Source organism: Myotis nattereri (assembly GCF_964212035.1).
Source record: "Myotis nattereri genome assembly, chromosome: 10".
NCBI classification, from domain to species: Eukaryota; Metazoa; Chordata; class Mammalia; order Chiroptera; family Vespertilionidae; genus Myotis; species Myotis nattereri.
The window spans coordinates 29,754,694-29,778,041 of NC_138085.1; the positions used below are offsets into that span (position 1 = coordinate 29,754,694).

Genomic DNA, 23,348 nt, shown 5'->3' on the forward strand with positions numbered 1-23,348 from the left:
AGCTACTTAGCTTTCCCATTAGAACATGAAAACAGCCACAGACAGCACATAAATAAGCGAGCATAGGTTTTATCCAGTCTAACTTTATTTTTAAAAAAATATATTTTATTGATTTTTTACAGAGAGGAAGGGAGAGGGATAGAGAGTTAGAAACATCGATCAGCTGCCTCTTGCACACCCCCTACTGGGCATGTGCCCACAACCATGGAACATGCCCCTGACAGGAATCAAACCTGGGACCCTTGAGTCCGCAGGCTGACGCTCTATCCACTGAGCCAAACCGGTTAGGGCAGTCTAACTTTATTTACACAGAGGTGGTGGTCCAGATTTGGCCTGCAGGCTCTAGTTTGCCTACTCCTGATTTAGTTAGTTGGCCATATGTATTTTCCCACTTTATTATTCCTATTTATATGACTTTATTTTATAAGCTATCTCAAGTTACCTTAGAAGTGAATGTATTATAAGTCTTAAGTAATTTAATGTCCAGAATTTATTAGAATTTTATTTAAACATAAGCAGTGTGTTCAAAATAAAACCAAATAGTAGACAAAGGATATAGGGGTGGGCAAAAGTAGGTTAATAATAAATAATACAATAATTAAATAACAATAAAAGAGTAAACTGTTTTGTAGACGCACAACTGTAAACCTACTTTTGCCTACCTTGTTACCTAGCGTCTTAAATATGTTCGTTCCCTTCAATCTGGAAGCCCAGCCTCAGGAAACAAGCTGAAATGTAGAAAGGCTACTTGAAAAGCATTCCGTAACACTCTGGTTTATAGTGGTAGAAACTCAGAAAAGCCTAGATACTTAAGATTGGAGCTAAGTAAATTGTGGAACATCCATTTATTAATATATTGTAGCCCTCACTGGTTTGGCTCAGTGATAGAGCATCAACCTGCAGACCGAAGGGTCCCGAGTTTGATTCTGGTCAAGGGCACATACCTTGATTGCAGGCTCCTCCCCAGCCCGGGCCCTGGTCAGGGCTCGTGCAGGAGGCAACCAATCTATGAGTTTCCTTCGTATCAGTATTGCTCTCTGTCATTCCCTCTGTCTTCCACTTTCTTTTCCACTCTCTCCAAAAATCAATGGAAAAATATCCTCTGGTGAGGATTTAAAAAAAGAGAGAGAGAGAGATTGTATAGTTATTAGAAATAGTGGATTCCCAGGCAGGGCATGTGCCTGGGTTGTGGGCTTGATCCTCAGTAGGGGGCATGCAGAAGGCAGCCAATCGATGTTGCTCTCTCCCCCTGTGCCTTCCTCTCTCTAAAAATCAATTTTAAAAAATATTTATAATTAATTAACAAATAAAAGATGCTGTTGCCAGTTGTCCCCTGCTCCTGGTGCACATGCACGAAAAGGCAGCTGCTCTCCTACCTGCCCCAGCTCCATTGTGTACCGTGAACGAGGCTACTTTGTGGGACCTGGCATGGCAACACTGAGAGCTGCTGATGCCAGCTGACGGCTCCCAGCCCCCCTCAGCCCTCAGGGCCTGTTCCTCCAGCCTGTCTGCCCCCTGCCTGCTACACCTTTGGGAAGGTTTGCTTTGGGAACGTATTAGCATATGGTTATCCACTAGGTTCAGCTGATCTCACTTGGGTTCTCTATGCTTGAGAAATTGGCCTCCTTTTAGCAGCCACTTGCTGAGTGGACGGCCACACTGATGGGCCAGTTGGGGCAGCGGATGGACCCCCTGGCCTTTCAGGGGCCATGACTGATCCTAGTCGCGTACATTTATTTCTGGTGTCAGCTCCGTAACAGCTTATTCTGTGGAAGCCGGCAGGTTGTCGAGTAGTCTCCTAATTACTGAGTACTGCGAGGTGCCCCACCTGGACTTGCACAGGTCGCTTTAATAACCGCTCTGAAGTACTGGTCTGTCTTGTCAGTGTCACGTGGGAGGCTTATTCTCTATGGCAGTGGTCAGCAAACTGCGGCTCGGCAAACCGCGGCTCGAGAGCCACATGCGGCTCTTTGGCTCTTCCACAAAATACCGACTTCTGCACATGGGCCATGAAATTTCAACCGCACTGTACGTGCGCACCCGCACGTGGTATTTTGTGGAAGAGCCACACTCAAGGGGCCAAAGAGCCACATGTGGCTCGCGAGCCGCAGTTTGCCAACCACTGGTCTATGGCATTTTTTTAGCTTCAGGGAATAGACCAGGAATGCATTTGGAACAAGTGATCCTGTTAAAAGTTAAAGCAGAGCATGTCACCCCTGTGATCAGAACCTCCCGCTTCGCTTTCCTTCTCATCACAGGAAAGCCTCAGCCTGAAACGCAGGAGCTGCCCTCTGCGCGGCTCCCTTCCTCTCCACCGCACCGTGCGGGCCTTCTCTGCCCGTCTCCCTTAAAACCCCAAACGCGCCCCGTGCTGCTCTGGGCCCTGCTCTGTTTCCTCCGAAGCATGGGCCCCCCTCAGGAGAGAGGCTCCACTGAAGGCAGAGACCATATTTTATCTACGTTCTTCCCAGCACCTGGCTCATAGGAAGCACTCACGGTTAATTGCTGACTGAGTGGGCCTTATCTGTGCTCTCCAGATGAGCGATGCTAGGGGTGAGGGGGCGTGGCCACTTCCCCGCAGCACACGGCCGCCCGTGGTGGGCGGGCACCGGAACACCCTGTCCCGAAGCTCCCCTGCAGCCTGCTCCTCTCTCGGACCCTCAGTCCTCCTCTGCAAAGCCTGCAGAGGAACAGCTCTCAGTTCTTCATCTTCGCATCCTTTCCTTCCTTTGACCAGGAAGTCAGAGCTTTCTGTGGGAGGACATTTTTTTTTCTCAATTTGTTTACATTCAGTATTATTCTCTGATGTACAGCATAGGTCATCATGAGCTTTACAGAGTAGTCCCCCCAGTATTTCTGGTCCCATACATGGTTATTACGATACTATTTACTGTGTTCCCTATGCTATGCTCTGCCTCCCTGTGACTGTTCTGTAACCACCAATCTGTACTTCTTGATCCCGTCACCTTTCTCACCCAGGCCCCCCACGCTCTCTCCCCTCTGCCAGCTGTCAGTCTGATCTCTGTATGTGTGCTCCTGTTTTGCCAGTTTGTTTCCTTTGTTCTGTGGGAGGACACATCGACTGTGTGTAATAATCGCCGTGGATTTGGATGTGGCCTGGAGACAGGGAAGGATGCTCTTCAGCCTCTGCCTCGTCCTGGCACTGGCGCCCGCGGGCCACCTCCTCCGGGCAGGGGTGGTGTCGTGAGCCCACCACCCATCTCGGCCCTGCTGTCTCTGTTTTCACCACACGCTCGAATCTTCTTTCTGTGACCCCACAGCAGGTTGCTGCTTTTCTCTCCTTCCTCCGGTCTGTTCGGGAGCTGGATGTGTTTCCGGGTCTGGGGGGTTGCTCACTTTAACAGCAGTTATTTTAGGGAAGAAGAGTTCCAGTGAAGTCCTTAGTGGCGTGTGTACGTTTCCGCCCCTAAGCTCCCTCCTAAGTCGCCTGAGTAGAACAGTGAGCGCGGAGGTCCACTGGCCCCACAGAGGAGGAACCGTCGTCGTCCTTGCTTTACCTAGAGGCCGCTGGAGTGGGCTTGCCTGGCTCTTCAGGATGAGCAGGGACAGGAAGCCCTAAAGGGAACTCTCATCTTTCCTTTCTTTCCTTTCCAGGTTGTGTCCACGCTGCTCATAAACATAATCCCCGAGGAGCACAGCCCACTGAACTTATCAGGGAAGGCCAAGATCGGTGGGAAAGCCTGGGTGAAGGAGTCTCCCCGGCCCGTGCCCGGCTTTAACCCCGACTCCATGTGCGAGTCCCAGGTATGGCTGCCCAGCCGCTTCCGTTGGAGATTGCGAGTCCTGGGTTTAAGCAAATGGATTTAAAGCAGGCACAGGAGGAGGCACATGCGCAGAAGGAGGCGTTATGGCTCATAAGAGAGAGTTGTGCCCAAGTTGGTGTCAGCTTTGGTTTTAGGGAGGTTCAGAGTTGATTGCTAGCGTTGGCCTCAGTGTAAAACTGGCAGCCAGCTGGGGAAGCTTCTTCGGCAGGAGGCCTGGGAGCTGACTGCAAAGCCTGCAAATGCAGAGCCTGGGTTTTCCCTGCAGACCCCCGAGTGGCTGAGATCATGAGGCTGCTGTGAGGTTCACTCCTCCCAGCTTTGTACCTTGGGAACAGGCCTCAGGGAGGTGGGCCAGGACAGTCAAACCCGGGCACCGCGCTGCCTCCAGAGCGCGAGACTGGTCTCACGCTAGATTTCCGAGGCCTCTGCGTGTTCTTGGGGGGGAGTATCCCCAAGTCCCCCCCCTCACTGCTTCGTCACCAGGTCCGACACAGTCCATTAGAGCTGAAGCTGCCACTCTTCCTTTATAGATCACATGCTTAAGGCACGCAGCAGCATTTTGCAACCAGAATCCTCCGTTTAGTTAGCTTCTAATTCATTAGCCCCACTTTGTGAGAGTACAAATCCAGGCCTTCAAGGACGTTGGAAAAGTTATGTTGTTCTTACTCCCAGGGCACAGGGGAGGGAGTACCTTGGCCAAGATCGTGGTTATGAAGTTTATACCAGATGTTCTCATTTCCAGTCACAAAGTCTTTGTCAAGGGTCCCTGACCTCGAGTCATTGTGGGTGGAGTGGCGATGGGAGGATATCTGAACACACTGAAATGTGTCTGTGTGTGGTGCGGTCCCGGAGGGACTTACTTTAATGTCTGCATGTGCCCACCTCTTTCCATCAAGGACTTGAGCAGGTTACAGTGGAGGGACGGGTACAGTAAGGACACTAAAGCATGGATTGAAGGGAAGGGGTGGCTCGCTCTGGAGGCGGCCCCTCGTCTTAGCGTCTCAGCTTCGTGGTCGTGGCTGTGCCCTCTGCAGGTGATCATCAGGGAAGGGGAGCTGCTCTGCGGGGTGCTGGACAAAGCACACTACGGGAGCTCTGCGTACGGCCTGGTGCACTGCTGCTACGAGATCTACGGCGGGGAGACCAGTGGCAAGGTTCTCACCTGCCTGGCCCGCCTCTTCACCGCCTACCTGCAGCTCTACAGAGGCTTCACCCTGGGTGAGTGCTGGGCGAGCGGCTCCTGGGGCCCCTACCGGCCAGCACGCCAACCAGGTGTCTCCCGGCTCTGCTAGCAGCCGCCAGCCTCCGGGGCAGCGGCCGGGCTGCCTCAAGGACGTCCGCACTTGCAGCCTTGCATCTCGTCAGTGCTTCCTGCCCTTCCCCCAGAGCCAGTGATCCTTCACCGTCGACATAGTGACCGTCCGTCTCGTTCTCGACCCCATCCTTTACAGTTTTCAGTCCCTCGGTCTGATTTTTCACACTCACACGCACCCCCATTTTCCCAGAATTCCCTGGGCACTCCGTGCTCTGCAAAGGGTGCTTAGCATATGGTCGAAAGAGAGATTGGCCCAAGTGCAAAGAGCATCCTGATGCCGCCAGGCTGAGAGGGAGCGTGGCCCAGGTGGACAGAGCTCTGAGGGAAGGGCAGGCCAGAGATGGTGCCTTCGCTCCAGCCCTCAGAGCCAGAGGGGCAGTGAAGGGACCGTGGTGGCCTGGAGCTGACCCCACGGAAGGACCCACTGTTGTGGTTATGGCTTCCTCACAGAGGGAATATTTCTTCCCCTTCCATGCACACATGTTCTGCAGAGGCCCTCAAGCTTCCAGGACAGTGCATTGGGATTCCAGATATTTTAGCCCAGCTTTTAAGAGTGCAGCCATTGTTTCCTTCCCACTCAGATCTTGGCTGAGGGACTTTTGGCCCCAGTAACACTCACAGAACAGACAGGAAATAATTGATTGAAAAAATGAAGTAGAAAGACATCCTGCCCAAGGTGAGGAATTCCTCATCCCTGTGGAGCCAGAACGACAGGCCTAACTAGTGACCTGGGCTTTCTTCCTGGGCAGAACCTGTGGTGTGGTCCCTGTCACCCAGGCTCGTGTGTGTGTGTGTTTCTGCACACCCATCCTCACAGCTGCATGGGTGGTCGTCTCTGCAACAACTGACTTCCGGGAATCAGAGCCAGGATGTGCTCTCCCTCCCTCTCTTCCTTCCCTAGCCTTGGTTTTTCATCCACAACATCTTCACCCGCAGCCCATTCATGAAACATACATTTATTGAGTTCAGGCAGTAGAGCTGTGCCTAAGAGCACAGGTTTGGACTCGGGCCTGGGTTTGCTTTTTACCTGTGGAACCTTGGGCAGGTAGCTCGAGATGAGCCTTAGTTGTGACATTTGTAAAATGGAGATTGTAATGCTTGGCCCTGCACTTGCTTACGGGATGGGAAGCACTTAGGAGAGCGTAGCAGTCTTGTAAAGACATTAGGTGATTGCTGTTCAGGTGCCTCCTGGGTATGTGACACTGCTCCATGCCCTGACCTCACTGACTTTACGTCCTGCTGAGAAGTCAGGCCCCGTGCCACCCGAGCTTGTCTGTCTCACTTCACAGGCGTGGAAGACATTTTGGTGAAGCCACAGGCGGATGTCAAGAGACACAGGATCATTGACGAGTCTACCCACTGCGGGCCCCGGGTGAGGAGGGCTGGGAGGCCCGGCCTGCTGAGGGGTCAGCTCTCCGGCAGAGTGAAACCCACACCTTCCTCACTTGGCTGCTGCCTCCGACGTGTCCCTTTTCTCATTCCAGGCTGTCAGGTCTGCATTAAACCTGCCAGAAACCGCGCCATGTGATGAGGTCCGAGGGAGATGGCAGGATGCCCATCTGGGCCAAGACCAGAGAGATTTTAACATGATCGATCTGAAGTTCAAGGAGGAAGTGAACCATTACAGTAACGAGATTAACAAGGTTAGTCTGGCAGTGAGCACAGTTATCCCCACCATTTTAAATGCTCATTTTAAAAAAAATTACATTTTGATTTTCACTCGGGGCCCTTTAGAGCAGTTTGGCTATTTAGCAGCTGACTTGGTGGGATGTGAGGTGGGATGTGCAAAAGTCATCGCTTTGAGGAGCCAACGGCTTCATTCCCTCACCCAGTCAGGGTCTGGGACGAAAGGTCTGTGCTGCATGCTGAGCGGGAATGCTCTGCACTTCGTTTGTTTTGTTTACTACTTTATTTTTTCCATCACCATTTATTCCCTCTACGCCCTCTTTCACCTTCACCCTCTCCTCCCCTCCCTGCCTCTGCCCCTGTGCACTTTTTTAAATGTGTGTGTTTGGGGATGATTGCATTAAAAGGGACTGAAGGCAAGGGCAGTTTCCTGTGGTGCTGCAGCCAGTGGAGGAGTAGATTGAGGGACCAACAATACCATTGCTGTGATACGGCCAAAGGTGATCCTGAGTGGGGGGTGAAAGGATTGAGAAAAGACAGACAAGAGAATGAAAGCTGGGTCTCGGTGGGACGCTGCCCCCTGATGATGAGACAGTGCCAGCGCCCACAAGCCGTGTCTTTATTTTATAGCAGATGCCACGAGGCAAAGTAGGGGCGTGATCGAGTTGTTTACAGCGTTCTCCTGAGTTCCAACCTCACTCAACTACATGCACCCGAACTCTATCACAAGGCATGTGGGACCACGTGTTTGGACCATAGGTTCAAGCTTACAACCATAGCTGTTGGCTATAATTGTGCTGGGAGGGCCCTGTCCTCCAGCTGGGACTTGCACGTGGCAATGAGAGGACCCTGCCCTTTCATTGGTCCGAGGCTTGAACCTGGCCAACACACTGTAGCCGCGCCCCACATTGCTGCTTGTATATTGGAGCCAGAGCTGAAGGCCTGGTTTAAACCCTAGCTCTGCCATACCCTTGCTGTGTGAACTCAGGCAGGTGACGTAACCAGTCTGTGCTTTGTTTCCACACCTGGAGGGAGGGATGCTGAGGGGGTTAAGGGCCTGACCTGTGTAGTGCTCTTGGCCTGGCAGAGCCCCGCAAGTCCCTGTCTGCTCCTCACTAAGGCAGTTCCTGTGCAGTTAGGAAAGGAGAGGGAAATCCCTGCACGAGCCAAGACCAGAGTCTGTGTGTCTCCATCTTCTGGTCCCAGAGCTGGGGTTCCAGTCCTGCGGCTGGAAGCGCCCTGCCTGACCCTCACCCTCCCTCTTGGGCCTCGAGGCCCAGCCTGGGAAGGAGAGGAAGAGGCAAGGCCAACACTCAGAGAAGTCAGTGTTTGACTGGCTTTCAGCAGCCCTCAGGCTCCCAGGAGCACAGACCTCTCACCCGTACAGGTTTGTCCCTGAGGGGTTTTGTTCAGAGGAGCCTTCCCAGCACCTCCCCGAGAACCAGGAGCGTGGCTGCCAGCGTTGCCTGGGAATGCTGGAATCGGGGCATTGTCCCAGCGGCTTCTGGGGGTTGCTTCTTGTCCCTCCGGCTCACCTCTTCCCACTCCTGTGTCTCCCCTGTGGTGGACTGGGTCTCCGCAGCTCTACGCAGAGGCTTCCATAGACTCAGAGCCCCTCCCAGTGTCTCCCCAGGCTCCACCCCGGGTGCTGCTCACTTGCAATAGCCCTGGAGCCGAGGCAAGGCTCCCACGTGGTGCTTGGGCAGCACGTTGGCAAATGTGAGTCTGACAGGGACACTGGCCAGCACTGCCAGGCCAAGTCCATGCTCTGCTGGGGGAGTTCGCCAAGGCATAGCCTCAAGACTTTATTTTTAACCAGCTTCTCGTTAGCATCTCAGCTGCCTGTGCTGCCCCTGCTTCTCCTTGTCGGCCGCTGTTGGCCAGTGACAGGCCCCTCGGGCGTCCTGACGGACGGTGTCGAGGGCAGCACACGGGGCGTTGTTAGACTCGCAGAGCTTCTAGCGAGAGGGTTCATGCCGAATGGGACCTCTTATGGCAGGTGGGGTTTGGTGCTTCTCTGAGTGAATAGTGTGAGTGTGTCGCTGCCACACCCTCAGTTTACCTTCTGAGTCTGGGATTTCAGAAGGTGGTCTCACCGGTGCGTTTTAATCCGCAGGCATGCATGCCTTTCGGCCTTCACAGGCAGTTTCCAGAGAACAACTTGCAGATGATGGTGCAGTCCGGAGCCAAAGGTTCAACTGTGAACACCATGCAGGTGTGAGCACTGGGTGGCTGCTTGGCCGAGGGTGCGGTATTCCCAGGAGGTAGTTTCTGATTTGTTTGATTTTAAAAGGATCCATGTTTTATATAAAATGTGGCAAGTTCTGAAAAATATAAAAGCATATAGAAGTCAGTACAGGAACTTGCCACTGTTAGCAATAACGTTATGAACAAATATAGATGTAAGTATCCAGATGCTACGAATAATACAGTAGATACTGTAAATTTACACTAAATTACTGTTACATATATTCACGTTATATGGAAACACTGTGTGTGTGTAATCTTAGCTGAGACCCTGCAGTTTTGCATGATCTGCTTTTTCCCATTTCGTAATATAAGCATTGTTCTAGAGGTTTCTAACCCTTAATTTGAGGCCCATTACCTCCTCAGATGACCTCAGTGCTATGGCACATTCGCACAAATTGTAGCAATTTTTAAAAAAATCTTGATGACCTTGAGAGGGTCTTAAGGACCATCTCATTGTTTGGGGACTCAGAGCAATAGGAATGGGCTTAAAGGCTGAAGGCCATCAGGGAGTCCCTTTGTCTAAAGTGAAAGCCAGACACACTGTTCTCCACACCACCCCCCCAACCCCGAAAGTATGGTCAGTGTTATTCTCTTTTGGCCTTAAAATTTAAGGAGCACTGTAAGTTGTTTTTCCTGCAGGCCTCAGTTTCCCATTAGGACCAGCACTCAGGTCCCTTCCAGGTAGAGCGTGATGATTCTGAAACATGGCTCCTTTTGTCGCCCATTTTACAAAACACCAAGTGTGGAGACTCTCCCATCCGCCAGCAAAAGGGAAACAATTATTTTCTGAAAACACAAGCTGGTTTCCCTGGTTCATTTACAAATCTGGGCTGGCCTTTAAGAACTCAGCTTCCATGCAGCTTTTTCCGAAGCGCAGGCCCTCCTCTCCTGCTAGGACGAAGCATTGCTTAACAGATGTGTCTCGGGTTTCCTGTCCCCAGATCTCGTGCCTCCTGGGCCAGATTGAACTGGAAGGTCGGAGACCCCCACTGATGGCGTCTGGCAAGTCACTGCCCTGCTTCGAGCCTTACGAATTCACCCCCAGGGCTGGCGGCTTCGTCACCGGCAGGTTCCTCACTGGCATCAAGCCTCCCGTATGTATTTTGGGTTTTCCTTTTGGTGTTTCTCCTCATTTCCAGCTCAGTGGTAGAAGGCCTTTGACTTTCCCCAACAACTGTGAGCAAGTGGATATTATTCCAAGCCATTTGGTGCTTGCCCACTGGACCCTGTGGCCCACGAGGACCATAAGGACACAGCCATGCCATGTCCACCATTGTGACACCAGAGCCTAGCACAGTGCCTGGCACAGCGTGGAGCTCAGTGAGTGTTTGCTGATAAATGAGAAGATGAGTAAGACCAATCCCAGGTCCACCGTTTACTGCTGTGCATCCCCCCTTATCCAGTCTTACTGCACTTGAAGGTGACAGGGAAAGGGAGGCCCCACACCCCCACTGGGGTCTCTCCATTGCCAAAGGGACCTCATGGAGATTTATTTCACAAGCCCCCAGCAGAGCTTCCCTGGCTCCTCCTGCCACTGGGAAGCTGATCATCTGTCGCAAATGCCCAGTGTTCCCTTGGACAACAGACTCTCCCCTAGGAGGAGGGTTTTCTCCTCAAACCTGTCAAACAGCTTCTTGAACGTTGGCACCTTTTGTTCTCTGCCGAGTGCATTTCTGCAAGGATGACCCTTGTGGTCAGACAGCTAAGTCCAGGTTGTAAACAGGAGCAACCCTTTTTTCAAGGCTGCCCGCTGCTCCAGGGCTCCTTCCTCGGCTCCAGTGGTCATCCCTGGCCTCTGGCACGGGATGGTGGTGTGCCGACAGAGACCAGAATTTTTAAAGCTGGTTGTGACCCCGTAGTTAGTCATGCAACCGCTATAATAGATAGTGATGGCATTGGTTACGCAAAGAAACAACAGGCTGATACAGAGAGCACACGGATGGGGTAGTTTCATGAAGTTCTAGTTATATCCTTATGTGCATTTGTGTGTGTGTGTACGCTGATTACTGTTGTAAATGTATTTCTTACTGTGGGTTGCAATCAAAGAGTTTGGAAAACACTCTTACCTCTGTTAACACTGTGGGAAGTGGAATTCAGATGTGTGGGCTGCACATGTGCAGGCAGACCCCTGGCCCCTTGAGCAGGTCCTGTCACTTCTCAGCCAAGCTCCCTCTGCTCTCGGGCAGATAAGACAGCAGTCACTGGGCCGTTGGAGCTGTCAAGGGCCCCAGGAGATGAGGCGGGACTGCTGAGGGTGGGCCTGAGCCGTCCTCCCGAAGCACGCCGTCCTCACTGCCGCCTCTGGGACCTGGGTCCCGCTTCTCCCGCAGGAGTTCTTCTTTCACTGCATGGCGGGGCGCGAGGGCCTGGTCGACACCGCTGTGAAAACCAGCCGCTCCGGCTACCTCCAAAGGTAACGCCCCTGCTCTGCACCGCTCGGTGTCGGTTCTTCCACATCTCAGTGACGGTTCACTTGGAATTTCTTTAGATGGAAAAACGTCTTTAAAATGCCCACGGTTATCCTGAGACAGAAAATAGCAGATATTCTTCCCCTTCTAAAGAATTAGGAGCACATAAGCGCAGACAAAGGGCCCCTGCGTTCTGAGGGAAGTTACGAGTACGGGAAAGGTCTCGGGGGTGATGGGCTGGTCCTTCCCCCCAGGAGGGCTCGGCAGTCCAGGACAGCCAAGGGGCTGCCGGGCTCGGGTCCCTGCCTATGCGTCTGTGATTGCGGTTACTGTTGCTCCAGATGCAGGTGCCACTTTGGGGTCCCCAGCCTAGACTTACCTGTTCCCTCATCTCTGGGAGGAAAGAAGACAAGTAGCCACTCTCACGGGCCTGTTGAGCAGGTTGGGGGAATAAAGCTTCAGTCTGGACAAGGCCTGACTCCAGAGGGCCCGGCAGACGGGCTAGTAGGTGCCTGCGTTCCAGCCTCCCTCTCCTGGGATGCAGCCGGGTGGCTGTGCCTTGGGGACTTGGGGTAATGGTTTTTCATGAGCCCAGGGAGCCAGTGGTGGTGGGAAATGGAGAGACAGCATAAATAAGGCCTGGTTTTAAGCACATTCTCAGGGACTTGCTGGCTGCGCACAGGAAGGCAGAGCTCCTTTCCTCTCCCCTCAGAGGCCTGTCCGTCCCTCCCACTCTCCTGTGCTGCTTCTGAGCTCCACATTCCCAAAGTGCAGCCCTTATTTCGGTCCGTTCCCCTGGACGCCCACAGCTGCAGCCTAGGGGGTTGGCTGTCGGAGAGGAGCCCATCTGCAGAGTTGGCTGCTTCAGTACAGTGGGCTGAGCTCCCCTCCAGGGACCATGGATTACATGGCCAGTTCCTCCCACCAGCAGGGGTGACACCCTACTTTCCATCCTTTTAAACCATTCAAGAACACGTGTAGTGTAGAACAGGCTAGAGAAAAAATGATCAACTGCGTCTGGGGTGGGAGGACCTGAGGCCTCTGAATGCAGGGTGGGAGGGAGGAGGGTGTGGGGAGCCACGGGACAGAGGACACAGGCGCCTGCTGCTGGAGGTCCGGGTGGAGGAGGCCGGTGCAGTGCTTCTGGCGATGGGTGAGGAGCCAGGGCAGCTGTGCGGAGCCCAGGCTGGGAGCCCTCGAGGGTGGCAATAGGGAGAAAGAGGCAGATGCGGCAGAGATGTGGGGCAGCTGGCTGAAATGCAGGAGTGAGGGCAGGGCGGCGTCAGACCAGCTGTTTTCAGGCCTCCGTGGCAGCCCAGTGACGGAAAGCCAAGGGGAGAGAAGTGTGGGTGGCGCGAGGTGGCAGCAGCAGGGCGTTCAAGTAGGCACGTTTCAGTGGCCCTTAGATGAGGCCTGACGCTGGGGAGAGACCTGGAGGTGCAGCCTGGAGAGGCCACTGTTGTGCTGAGCCGCAGCCCTGGGGGCGCATATAGCCGTGCAGGGGGGGACCCCTCCGTGTGTTCAGCATGTTCAGTGGGTGCTCAGCGTCAGCCTGGCTGGTGGGCTGGTGCCAAGGAGACAGTGCGATAACACAGCTCTGCCCTTGGAGCCTGGGGAGCAGTGGCTCCTGGGAAACCTCCTCCTAAAGTGTCAGGAGGAGAAACCAGGGCCGAGTGGCCGAGTTAGGTAAGGGGCCATCACCGGGCAGCAGAAGGGGGAGAGGAGGGAGGCAACTGACCGCTGGGAGAAGCGAGGGAGAACGCCTGGTTAGGGGTGTCACATCAGCACCTAGTTCCTAATGTCCTCTGTGCCTCCGAGTGTCTCTGGACTGAGAGCATTGAAGAAGCTTTGGGTGGGGACACGGCCCCACTGCTCTGCCTGCCTGTGGCTCTAAGGGCACTGGCAGCTGGGGCAGAGAGGGAGCCAGGGGCCAGCAGGGCAGCCAACTTCTCGGGCACAGGCTGCAGCCCCAGCTGGGAGACCGTAGCTCAGAGCCTGGGCCGTGGAGGCTGTCTGTCCTGGAGTCTAGCTTGGCTGTGGAGCAGCAGTTCCTTCCCACCTCCCACCGCCTCCCTCCTGCCCTGGGAGGTGAGCTTGGTGGGCCCTGAGCCAGACCTCCCACAGGTGCATCATCAAGCACCTGGAGGGCCTCGTGGTCCAGTACGACCTGACGGTCCGCGACAGCGACGGCAGCGTGGTGCAGTTCCTGTACGGGGAGGACGGCCTGGACATCCCCAAGACGCAGTTCCTGCAGCCCAAGCAGTTCCCCTTCCTTGCCAGCAACTACGAGGTGGGTCAGGCCCCCGGCGGCCGGGGCGTGGGCTCTGGGCTGTGTCACGGGCCTCGCACTCCAGGCTCTGCCGCCCAGTTAGAGTGGCTGCTGAGGCGTAGAGGGAGAAGAGTTTACAAACCACCTCGATGCCGTGCGACACTCGCCATTTCCACATCCGTCGGTGGACGGAGGTGGCAGAAAGGCACGAGCACCCCAGACAGCAGCTGCCGTTGGGGCGTTTGCCATGTGCGGGCCCCCAGCTCAAGCTGTGGACACTGGGTCTCATCCTCGTGTAACCTGGGGAAGGAGGTGCTCCTTCCTCTGCCCATGTCACAGCTGAGGCCACCGGTCAGAGCTTCAGTGCCTGGCTGGAGGGTGGCAGAGCCAGCGTTTGAACCCAGACCCAGACACAAGCCGTACCTCACTGGCCGGGGATGACCGCCACTGTTGACCGGCAGTCACCCCATTTTGCCGGCTGGGAAGCTGGAACTGGTGTGGCCTATCCAGGGTCGCACAGGGATGGCCGAAGGAAGATTGCACGTGGCCGTGCTCCTCCATCCTGGCCCCGGCCCCGAGCTCTGGGCCACACTTCTCCCCTGTGTTTTGAAGGGGCCCCGCGTGTGCCCGTCTCTCTCCTGACTCCTCAGCTCCCGGGACCGCCGGCTCCCAGGTCTGGTTTGCACAGTGAGGCCCAATTAGTAGCAGGTGCTCAGCCTCTGACAGCTGTTGTGACAGCTCCGCAAGGCCCTCTTGGTCCGTGAGGTTGTGTGGCATGGCCTTGGGTCGCCCTCACCTCGTTGGTCTTGTGTGTGTGGTTTGTTTATTTAGGTAATCATGAAGTCGAAGCATCTCCATGAAGTTTTGTCCAGAGCAGATCCCAAAAAAGCTCTCCGCCACTTCAGAGCCATCAAAAAATGGCAGAGCAAGCACCCCGGCCCCCTGCAGAGGACGGGCGCCTTCCTGAGCTATTCCCAGAAAGTCCAGGCAGCCGCGAGAGCCGCCGACCTCCAGGGCACCAGTCAGCCCGGCCGCAGTCCCGGGACCTGCCAGGTGACTTGGGGGGCTGTGTCTCCAGGCCAGGGGCTGAGGGAAGGAGGGTGTTTCCCTAATGGGAGGTGTAATCATGAAATCTGGCTTCATTCACTGTCGGTAAACACATGGCAGTCAAACAGGGATGTAAAGAGGCGCTGCAGAGGTGTGGGCAGGGTTCCAGGGAACTGACCAGGACTGTTCACTTCCGTTCCACACCACCCCGGGCCGGAAGGTGCAGGGAGGGGGCTGTGGGCAGAGGCCGCTCGACAGGAGCCCTCAGTGGAGGGAGGTGGCCCACTTGGGGCTTCTCTGAGAGGGTGGGAGGGAGACGCCAGGGTTCACTCTCACCCCTTCCCCTCTGCTGGGGAGGCCTCCTGGCCAAGCACAGCCAGGAGCCGAGAGGCAGGGGCGTGCTTTGAAGTGGCGGCTGAGGGACAGTGTGGGCGCAGGGTCTGTGAAAGCGGACGATCACCTGGCTCATGGCGACTGCATCCTGGCTGGCCTCGGACTGTCCTGCCTCTGCCGCCTGTCCTGGCATTATTAGTAACAGTGCCCTGTTTATTCTAAAAGAATCCCAGTGTGGACATTCACTCCCTGTCGTCGGTGGGCCAGGATGAAGAGCTCATAGAATCGGGTGGAGCAGTGAGCCCTGGACGGATTCAGTTTCCCTGTTTTAAGTGTAGAGCTGGGCTCTCACTGCAGTCAGGGTTCTGTCTCTCCCCACTCGCCTCTGAGGCCAGTGCCTTTGATTCTCCTTATCCCCCCGTGTCCCAGGAGAAGTGGCCGTGCTGGTGCCCCCTGTGTGGCTGAGCCGCCCTTCCTTTCAGGTGCTGAGGATGTGGGGCGAGTTGGATGAGCAGAGCCGAAGGAAATACCAGAAGAAGGCAGCCCCATGTCCTGACCCCACCCTGTCCGTCTGGCGCCCTGACATCTACTTTGCCTCGGTGTCAGAAACATTTGAAACAAAGATGGACGACTACAGTCGCGAGTGGGCGTCTCAGGCAGAGAAGAGTTTTGAGAAATCAGAGCTTTCTCTTGACAGGTAACGACATGGATGCGTGGCTCGGTGCGTGCAGAGGGAAACCTGGTGTAGGCCCTTCTCTACCTCAGGAGAGGGAGCAGCGTCCCGGGTGCAGACCCCAGCAGCGGGGAGGGCAGTGAACCAGAAGGGCAGCCTGCAAGCCCTGAGGCTCTGGATAGGAGACCGAGCAGGTGTGGGCATCCCCATCGGCCGAGAGGAGAAGAGAGCTCTGCCGGGACAGCCCTCAGAAGTGGCCTCTCTCCAGTTTGGTGTGATGGGTGTGGCCAGTTGGGAATCAGGGAGCCTAATTGCCATTCGGTGGCTTCCAACTCTGAGAGCAAATCGTTCTGCCTTATGACACCGTGCCTTAGCCGTCTGTGAGGGTTGGATCTGATTATCCCACTGGTCCTTCGAGCTTTGGGCCTTGAAGCCTTAAGGAAGAAGGGACACATGTTTTACTCTGGGCCCATTCACACACACAAAAGGGGGAAAAAACCCTGTGGTGTAGGTGGGTGGGAAGCCAGACAGGAACCAGCATCGAGCCACAGCGGGTTAAAACACCAAAAGTGCCCCAGGAATGGCTGGTGGGGCTGGTCTTGGGGGGCTGTCAGTGGTCCTGGCCTGCGGAGCTGGACGACCGAGAGCACCTGCTGTGTCCAGGCTGCTCATCCTGCCCCTGCTGAAACCCCCTGGTGCCTGGAGAGGTTGACAGGGTGCAGGGACTGCAGCGGGGAGATGGGACTCAGTAGAGGCAGGGAGCAAAGACAGATGCTGGAGGGAGGGAGGGCCGGGGCTCTCTTTACCCCTTAAAGTGGTTTCTCCAGCCAGGCCCCCGAGATTCCCAGGTCGAATAAGTCCTACAGGTTATCACAGCTACCAGCACGGCTGGTCCTACAAGCGAAAGTCCTGGCTCCCCCACCCCTCCTGCTGCTCCCCTGCAGCTCAGGGTGCTGCCCCTTATTCTCGGAAGAACTGTGGTGGTCCTCCCTCCAGCTGCACTCCATCAGGAACCGGGGAGAGGTTAGCCCTGGGGAGCATCACGTGGGTTTGGAGGGCCGAGACGGGCCAGCGATCCTGCCTCGGTTCTGTCCTTGTTCTTGATTTGCTGTCGGAGTTGGCAGCCACTGAATGGCAGTGGGTTCCCTTACTCTCAGCCACACCCGTCACACCAAACTGAAGAGAGGTCACTTCTGAGAGCCTCTGTCCCGGCAGGGGCCTGTAAGCAAGCAGCAGGCTCGGTGCAGCTCCAACGTCCTGGAGGTATCTGAAGGCTGTCTGACAGGAATACCGATGTGCGCTCACACCTCACTGGTTTGAGGTACTTGGGAGAGAAGACACATTGGGTTAATGCAAAGTCTGACTTTTAAAAAGAACTTGCATAGGAACGCACTTGGTTGCTTTTTTCTGCACTTGCACACCTGTCCATTTTGTCTCCATTTGATGAGCCCTTGTTCCATGTGTGGGGGGACAGTATTCCCTGCTGTTCTAAAAGGAAGAATAGCTAGTAACTGCAAAATTGTATAGGACCCACACTTCTGACGTGCAGCCGTTTGCACTAATTAATAAAATACAGCCCCACAGCCCCGCCCCCTTACCCCACAGTTGCTTTGTGGACCTCGTCCTGGTTTGTACAGCAGGAGGTTTAACGTCTCCACACTCACAACCAGTGGGGCAAAGGGTTCACAGAGGAAACCCTGTGACTGGGGAGCTCAGACATTCTCACCGCTCGGGGGCTGGTAACCGGTGCAGAGTGGACACATGGCATCCTCAGAGCCTGAACAGTCCAAGGTGGACGTGCAGAGCTTCACCACCCCGCTGGGATCCCTGTGGCTAATGAAGACATTCCAGGGTCGCCAGCAGGAATTTAAGGATGAGAGGATGATTTGTTAGGAAATAGCAGCCCAGAAGCAGGGAGAGGGACTAGTTCCATGCACCCTGGTTTTGGATGATATGGACACCCAACCGACAGGTGGGTGGTGTCCGCTCCTAACCCCCGTCCTGCCCCACTTCCAGGTTGCGGACCCTGCTGCAGCTGAAGTGGCAGCGCTCGCTGTGCGACCCGGGAGAGGCGGTGGGCCTGCTGGCCGCCCAGAGCATCGGGGAGCCCTCCACACAGATGACGCTGAACACCTTCCACTTTGCTGGCAGAGGGGAGATGAACGTCACCCTGGGCATTCCGAGGTGGGATACGGGTGTGTGCGATGTGGGATCTGTCCTAGCCCACTCCCGGGGAAGAACGCATTTCATTAGAGTGTGTGTGCATGACCAAAAGTCAGAGCCCATCAAAGTGGGGATCAGGGTTGGAGTCTGGGGGACTCGGCTCTTCTGTGTAGTTTCTTTGGCTGGCCTCTTAGAATCCCCATATATCCTCTGCCAGCTCCTGTATCAGAGTTACCTGGATGCTTATCAATTTCTCACTCCTGGGGGCGGGACTCACAAGCCCCTGCAGGGCCACATGGTTACCCATCTGTGGGGCACCATCCACGTAGAACGTGACCCACAGCAGCCCTGGCCCTGCAGGTAACTGTATGCAACCTGCAGGATGATGGCCAGTGGGCGAGAGGAAAGAGTGGGGGTCAGACCCACCTGCATCCATAGCTGGCCCTGCCACTGTCTGAGACGGGTTCCTTAGCTTTTTCAATCTCAGGATCCTCACCTGCGGGGCCCACCTTCCCACACAGTCAGGCTGGGCAGGTTGACAGCTCAGGGGCAAGGCCTGAGCAGGGTGCTGGCACCCAGTAGAAGGGGCGTAGACTCTAGTTACCTTTCATTCATTCAGTAAGCTCTTAGTAAGCACCTGCTGTATGCAAGAAACAGGTGATAGGAAATGAGAATATGACCCAGTCCTGTCCTTGAGGAGCCGTACTCCAGTGGAGGAAACAGACAGGAGAGTCACTTGCTGTCACACGGGCCAGAGCATATTTCCCTGCAAGATCTCAGGATCTGCCCCACACCCCAAAGGGCTCTGACAAGAAAGGGGACCTGGGTGCCTCTTACGATCAGGTGTCCTTGTTCTGTGACAGGTTGAGGGAGATTCTCATGGTGGCCAGCGCCAACATCAAGACACCCATGATGAGCGTGCCCGTGCTCAACACCAAAAAAGCCCTGAAGAGAGTGAAAAGCCTGAAAAGGCAGCTCACCAGGGTGTGCCTGGGGGAGGTAATGATCTCTCAGACCTGCTGTAAACTGGCAGGGCCTGCTGCCGCCTGGGCGACCTGCTGCTGCCTGGGGGGACCTGCTGCTGCCTGGGGGGGCCTGCTGCTGCCTGGGGGACCTGCTGCCGCCTGGGCGACCTGCTGACTCGGGGACCTGCTGCCTGGGCGACCTGCTGCAGACTGGGGGGACCTGCTGCCTCCTGGGCAACCTGCTGCCTGGGCGACCTGCTGCCGCCTGGGCGACCTGCTGCAGACTGGGGGGACCTGCTGCCTCCTGGGCAACCTGCTGCCTGGGGGACCTGCTGCCGCCTGGGCGAGGCGTTTTCCCCACAGCCTCCTGTCAGGACTGTTCAGACCCTGGGCTCAGACTCTCACCAATGAGAGCGGAGCTTTCTCTGCCAGGTGCTGAGCAGGGGAGGGGCTGAGCAGGAAGCTTTAGAAATAATCTTGCAGCATTCTCGTGTGCCTTACAAATAAAGCAACGTCCTGGGTTAGCATACCAGCCCTGCTGGAGCCCACACCCGCAGCCGGGGCTGTTCTCCTGGGGCAACCTGTAGGCTGGTGAATTTCTTTGGGGTTTTGGCCAGTGGTCCCAGCCTGTCCCCCAAGCCCTCGGGTTTCTCATAACCCACCTGTAATGCCCTGGTACCTGAGCAGTTGGGTTCTCCCTGTGTATCTGGTTCTAGGTGCTGCAGAAAGTCGATGTCCAGGAATCCTTCTGGATGGGAGAGAAGCAGAACAAGTTCCGGGTGTACGAGCTGCGGTTTCAGTTCCTGCCCCATGCGTATTACGAGCAGGAGAAGTGCCTGAGACCTGCGGACATTCTGCACTTCATGGAGACGAGGTCAGGATGCGGGCCACTTTGTTGCTTGACTTTGTGGTGGGTCTTGAGCCCTCCTGGCTTCAGGACTCCTGGAGGTTGGGGCTCATTTGCCCAAATTAGTTCTTCATTGAAAGTGCTTAGGGAGCATGGGCCCTGCAGCCTAATCTGGAAACCTCATCTCCACTCTGGCTTATACGTGTGACTGTACTGACCACACACCACTTCCTGAACCCCGTTCTTGCTGGTTGGTGAGCCTTCTCGGGGTTGTAGGCTTTCAGGCATGGAAGAAGGTGACCGCAGAGAGAACGGCCGCCACAGCGGGCCGGCGCTGGGTGTTCGTTTCTGACATGATGTGATTCCAGGCAGATAATGTAGTTCCTGGCACTTTCGTCTCCTGGGGATGAGCAGTACACCTGTGGCCTGCTGCTCGTAAGTGCCAGTTCGGTAACTGGGTTACCTCCAGCTTCTTACAGAGACGTTTGGGTTGCCTTCTGGTAGGGAGAATGAACATCCTTTTTCTCTCAAGTTCAAGTCACTGTTGGACATTTGAAAAGCACAGGCCACAGTGCTGAGTACACAGGAATGGGAGTGGGCACATCGGGTGGGACCAGCCAGCCAGAGTCAACAAAGCCCTTTTGATTTGCCAGCTGACCCCTGATCGAGGCGTGCACGCTCGTGGCTGCAGGGCCTTGCAGGTCACAGGCCGGTGGGGAAGGTGGGGAAGTTCCCGGCAGACGAGTGCACAGAACCTGCCTCCAGGGGGAGGGAGTGTGAGCCAGGGAAGCCCGATCTGATTTATAGAAGAAAGTCCCCGCCCCATTTTTCTTCTGTCTGGTGGTTTGGTTACTTGCTTTTATCTTTATAAATAAGTTTCCTAATTTTTAAACATTAGCAACCAACTCATATCTTTTTAAAAGCCTGGTACGGCCCAAATAGATCCCATCTCTTGGTGGGGTTTGGCCACAGACCACAGACCATCTGCCTCTAACTTAGACCGCGTGGCAGTCTCTAAGCTGCTCAGAGAGAGAACCCATGGCGGATAGAGTAGCAGCGGAAAGTCCATGAGTTCTCTTGTCCCACAAACCTTGCCTGGGTGACACCCACTCAGAGGCTGGTCATGAGGCAGTGTGGCCAGGAGAGAGCAGCTGTCCTACCTCTGAAGCTGTGAGCTGGCTTCGGGCTGGTCCCTATGCAGGTGGCATTTAGGATAGTGGGTATTGTGGCAGATGGGGAGCTCGGACGTGAACTCAGCCCTTTGGATCCTGTCCCGGTGCACATGAGCCCGGGGTGAGGCTGTCACTGGCTGGGCCTCAGGAACACCTCCATCGCTGTCCACCTGGGTAGGAGGTTTGTTCTCTCAGGCGGCCCCTGCTCTCCTGGTGCTGGCATGTCCCAGGAGACTCGTCTGTGCTCAGCCTGCCAGCTCATTAATTACTCGGGAGGAGAGGCCTCCCGGGCTGCTTGTGTGGGCTGGCCACACTGCCCTTTTCTAGGAAATGGAGCTAGGACCATGTGGCCATTGAGCATTGAGCATCCCCGGGGAGTGGGATGTTCGGCCCCATTTCTAGTTGTCAGAGGCCCGTTAGCAGGTGGGTCTGCAGGAGGCTTGCACCAGGCTGTGTGGAGAGTTCCCTTCACTTGCCTCATCTTGGGGAGTTGAAAGTCCATCACCTTTTTTTTTTTAAATTTCAGAGAGGGAAAGAGAGAGAGATACATCAATGATGAGAGAGAATCATTGATTGGCTGCCTCCTGCACACCCCCTGCTGGGGATCGAGCCCACAACCTGGGCACGTGCCCTGACTGACTGGTGAATCGAACCAGTGACCTCTTGGTTCATGGGTTGATCCTCAACCACTGAGCCACACCAGCCAGCTCATTCTTTTTTATGTAGATACTCAGTAGTAGTCAAATTGCTGGATCATTTTTGAGGAACCTCCATATTATTTCCCATAGTAGCCGCACCAGTTTACATTCCCACCAGCAGTGTAGGAGGGTTCATGAGACTATTGTAACACAGATGGGAAACAACACATCTAGATCACAGTGACACATACTGTACTGGCAGGTAGCTCTGAACAAGTACATAAATTATCTGGGGGGTGGCATGGGTGGGGTGGAGAAGTGGAAAGAGCCTTGAACTAGGGTCGGTGTGTAAGATCTGGCCTCAGGTCCTAGCTATGAAAGGACCAGGCGGGCCATCTGCAGTTCGCGCTTCTGTGAGAACGACTTTGAAAACAACAGGTGGTGGAGCTATTGGCAGGCACTTTGGGAAACAGCCAAGGGTGTGTTCTCTGTTTATAATCATTTATGTGGAATGGGAGCTTTCTCTGCAGCCTCCCCTGCTGCTCCCTCTCGGTTGCCATGTCCTGACAATCAGCCAAGCCTTCCCGGGGCTGTCACTGGGGCCTTCGTTCCCTTGCTCTCGGAGTGGCACATGGTTTGCGCCTCCAGGAGAACTCGCACACTGGCAGCGTGTCTGCCACTTTCCGGTCATGTGTTTAGTCTCGTTTTTCACCTTCCCGTGTGTTCTGCGCCAGTCCTGTTCACCAAGAGCGGCAGGTGAGGTGGAAAGGATTCCTAACCAGGGAGATTAGAGGAGGCCTCTTGGAATAACATCTGCACTTAGACCCAACCTTGGGGTGGGGTGGGGTGGGGTGAGGTGGGGGGGATGCAGCTCCATGTTAGATAAGGGGCTGGGGAGGTCGCTAGCAGAGCTAATGGCTTGAGCCTGCGCTCATAGCATGCCCAGAGGTGGGTGGGAGCAGATGTGTCATTGGGGTTGAGGACAGTTGTGGGGGGACTTGGGATGCTAAAGGGAAGCGCCTCAGGTGTGTGATGTTGCCCCAAAGTCACCGCCTGGTAAGTCAAAGCAGCAGCCCCTGTGGCCGGCCCAGTGCTCCACACCTGGTCCTCTCTCCGTCCCTGCATCTGCACAGCGGGCGGCAGGGGCTGGGAGTGGTCCCTCTGTGCCAGGGAGGTCAGGCCCTCTCCAGGCGCAGGGGGAACAGGATCTGGAACCAGAGCCTGTCCTTTTAGAGACTTTGCTTCCCAGTTGGAGCCTCTTCCTAAAGGTAAGCCTGGCCGCCCCCATCGGGCCTCCGCTCGGTCCCCAGTGCCGAGTGACCCAGCTCTGCCCAGGTTCGTAGGCGGGAGCCCTTTCCTGCCCTTGGTAAACCCGCATGCAACTAAGTTTTAAAGAAAGTGAGGAGGGAGAGCGGCAGTGATGTTGTTTATAATCCCCCAATAGTAAGCACGTGACCCGCCTGCTCCTCACATTAAGACTCTAAACTCCTGGCTTTCATCCTGGCTGTGCCCCGGGGCACAGTAAAGGCTCAGAACACTGGCTGGCTGCCTGGACACCGGAGGCACCGGATACTTCACATAATTAAGAGCAGTCCAGCCCTACCCGGTTTGGCTCAGTGGATAGAGCACTGGCCCGCGGACTTGAAGGGTCGCAGGTTCGATTCTGGTCAAGGGCACATACTTTGGTTGCAGGCTCGAAGGTCCCAGCGTGCGTGTGGGAGGCAACCGATGGATGTATCTCTCTCACATCTGTTTTTCTCTGTCTCTCCCCTTCCCTTCCATTCTCTCTAAAAATCAGTGGAAAAATATCCTCGGGTGAGGGTTGACCAAACCAACAAAAGAGCAGTCCGTTTGGTA

General features: G+C 55.3%; 1 protein-coding gene across 1 annotated transcript in view; it reads left to right on the forward strand.

The window, feature by feature from the left end:
- POLR1A (RNA polymerase I subunit A) overlaps nucleotides 1-23,348 on the forward strand; it is a 76,723-nt gene that overhangs the window by 44,811 nt on the left and 8,564 nt on the right. The window contains exons 15-27 of the mRNA XM_081101027.1: nucleotides 3,616-3,765; nucleotides 4,820-5,003; nucleotides 6,390-6,472; nucleotides 6,585-6,743; nucleotides 8,843-8,941; nucleotides 9,918-10,070; nucleotides 11,307-11,389; nucleotides 13,509-13,674; nucleotides 14,485-14,706; nucleotides 15,516-15,730; nucleotides 17,723-17,890; nucleotides 18,733-18,868; nucleotides 19,551-19,708. Coding sequence (XP_080957153.1) covers nucleotides 3,616-3,765; nucleotides 4,820-5,003; nucleotides 6,390-6,472; nucleotides 6,585-6,743; nucleotides 8,843-8,941; nucleotides 9,918-10,070; nucleotides 11,307-11,389; nucleotides 13,509-13,674; nucleotides 14,485-14,706; nucleotides 15,516-15,730; nucleotides 17,723-17,890; nucleotides 18,733-18,868; nucleotides 19,551-19,708 — 1,976 coding nt within the window. The remainder of the gene's footprint in view (nucleotides 1-3,615; nucleotides 3,766-4,819; nucleotides 5,004-6,389; nucleotides 6,473-6,584; nucleotides 6,744-8,842; nucleotides 8,942-9,917; nucleotides 10,071-11,306; nucleotides 11,390-13,508; nucleotides 13,675-14,484; nucleotides 14,707-15,515; nucleotides 15,731-17,722; nucleotides 17,891-18,732; nucleotides 18,869-19,550; nucleotides 19,709-23,348) is intronic.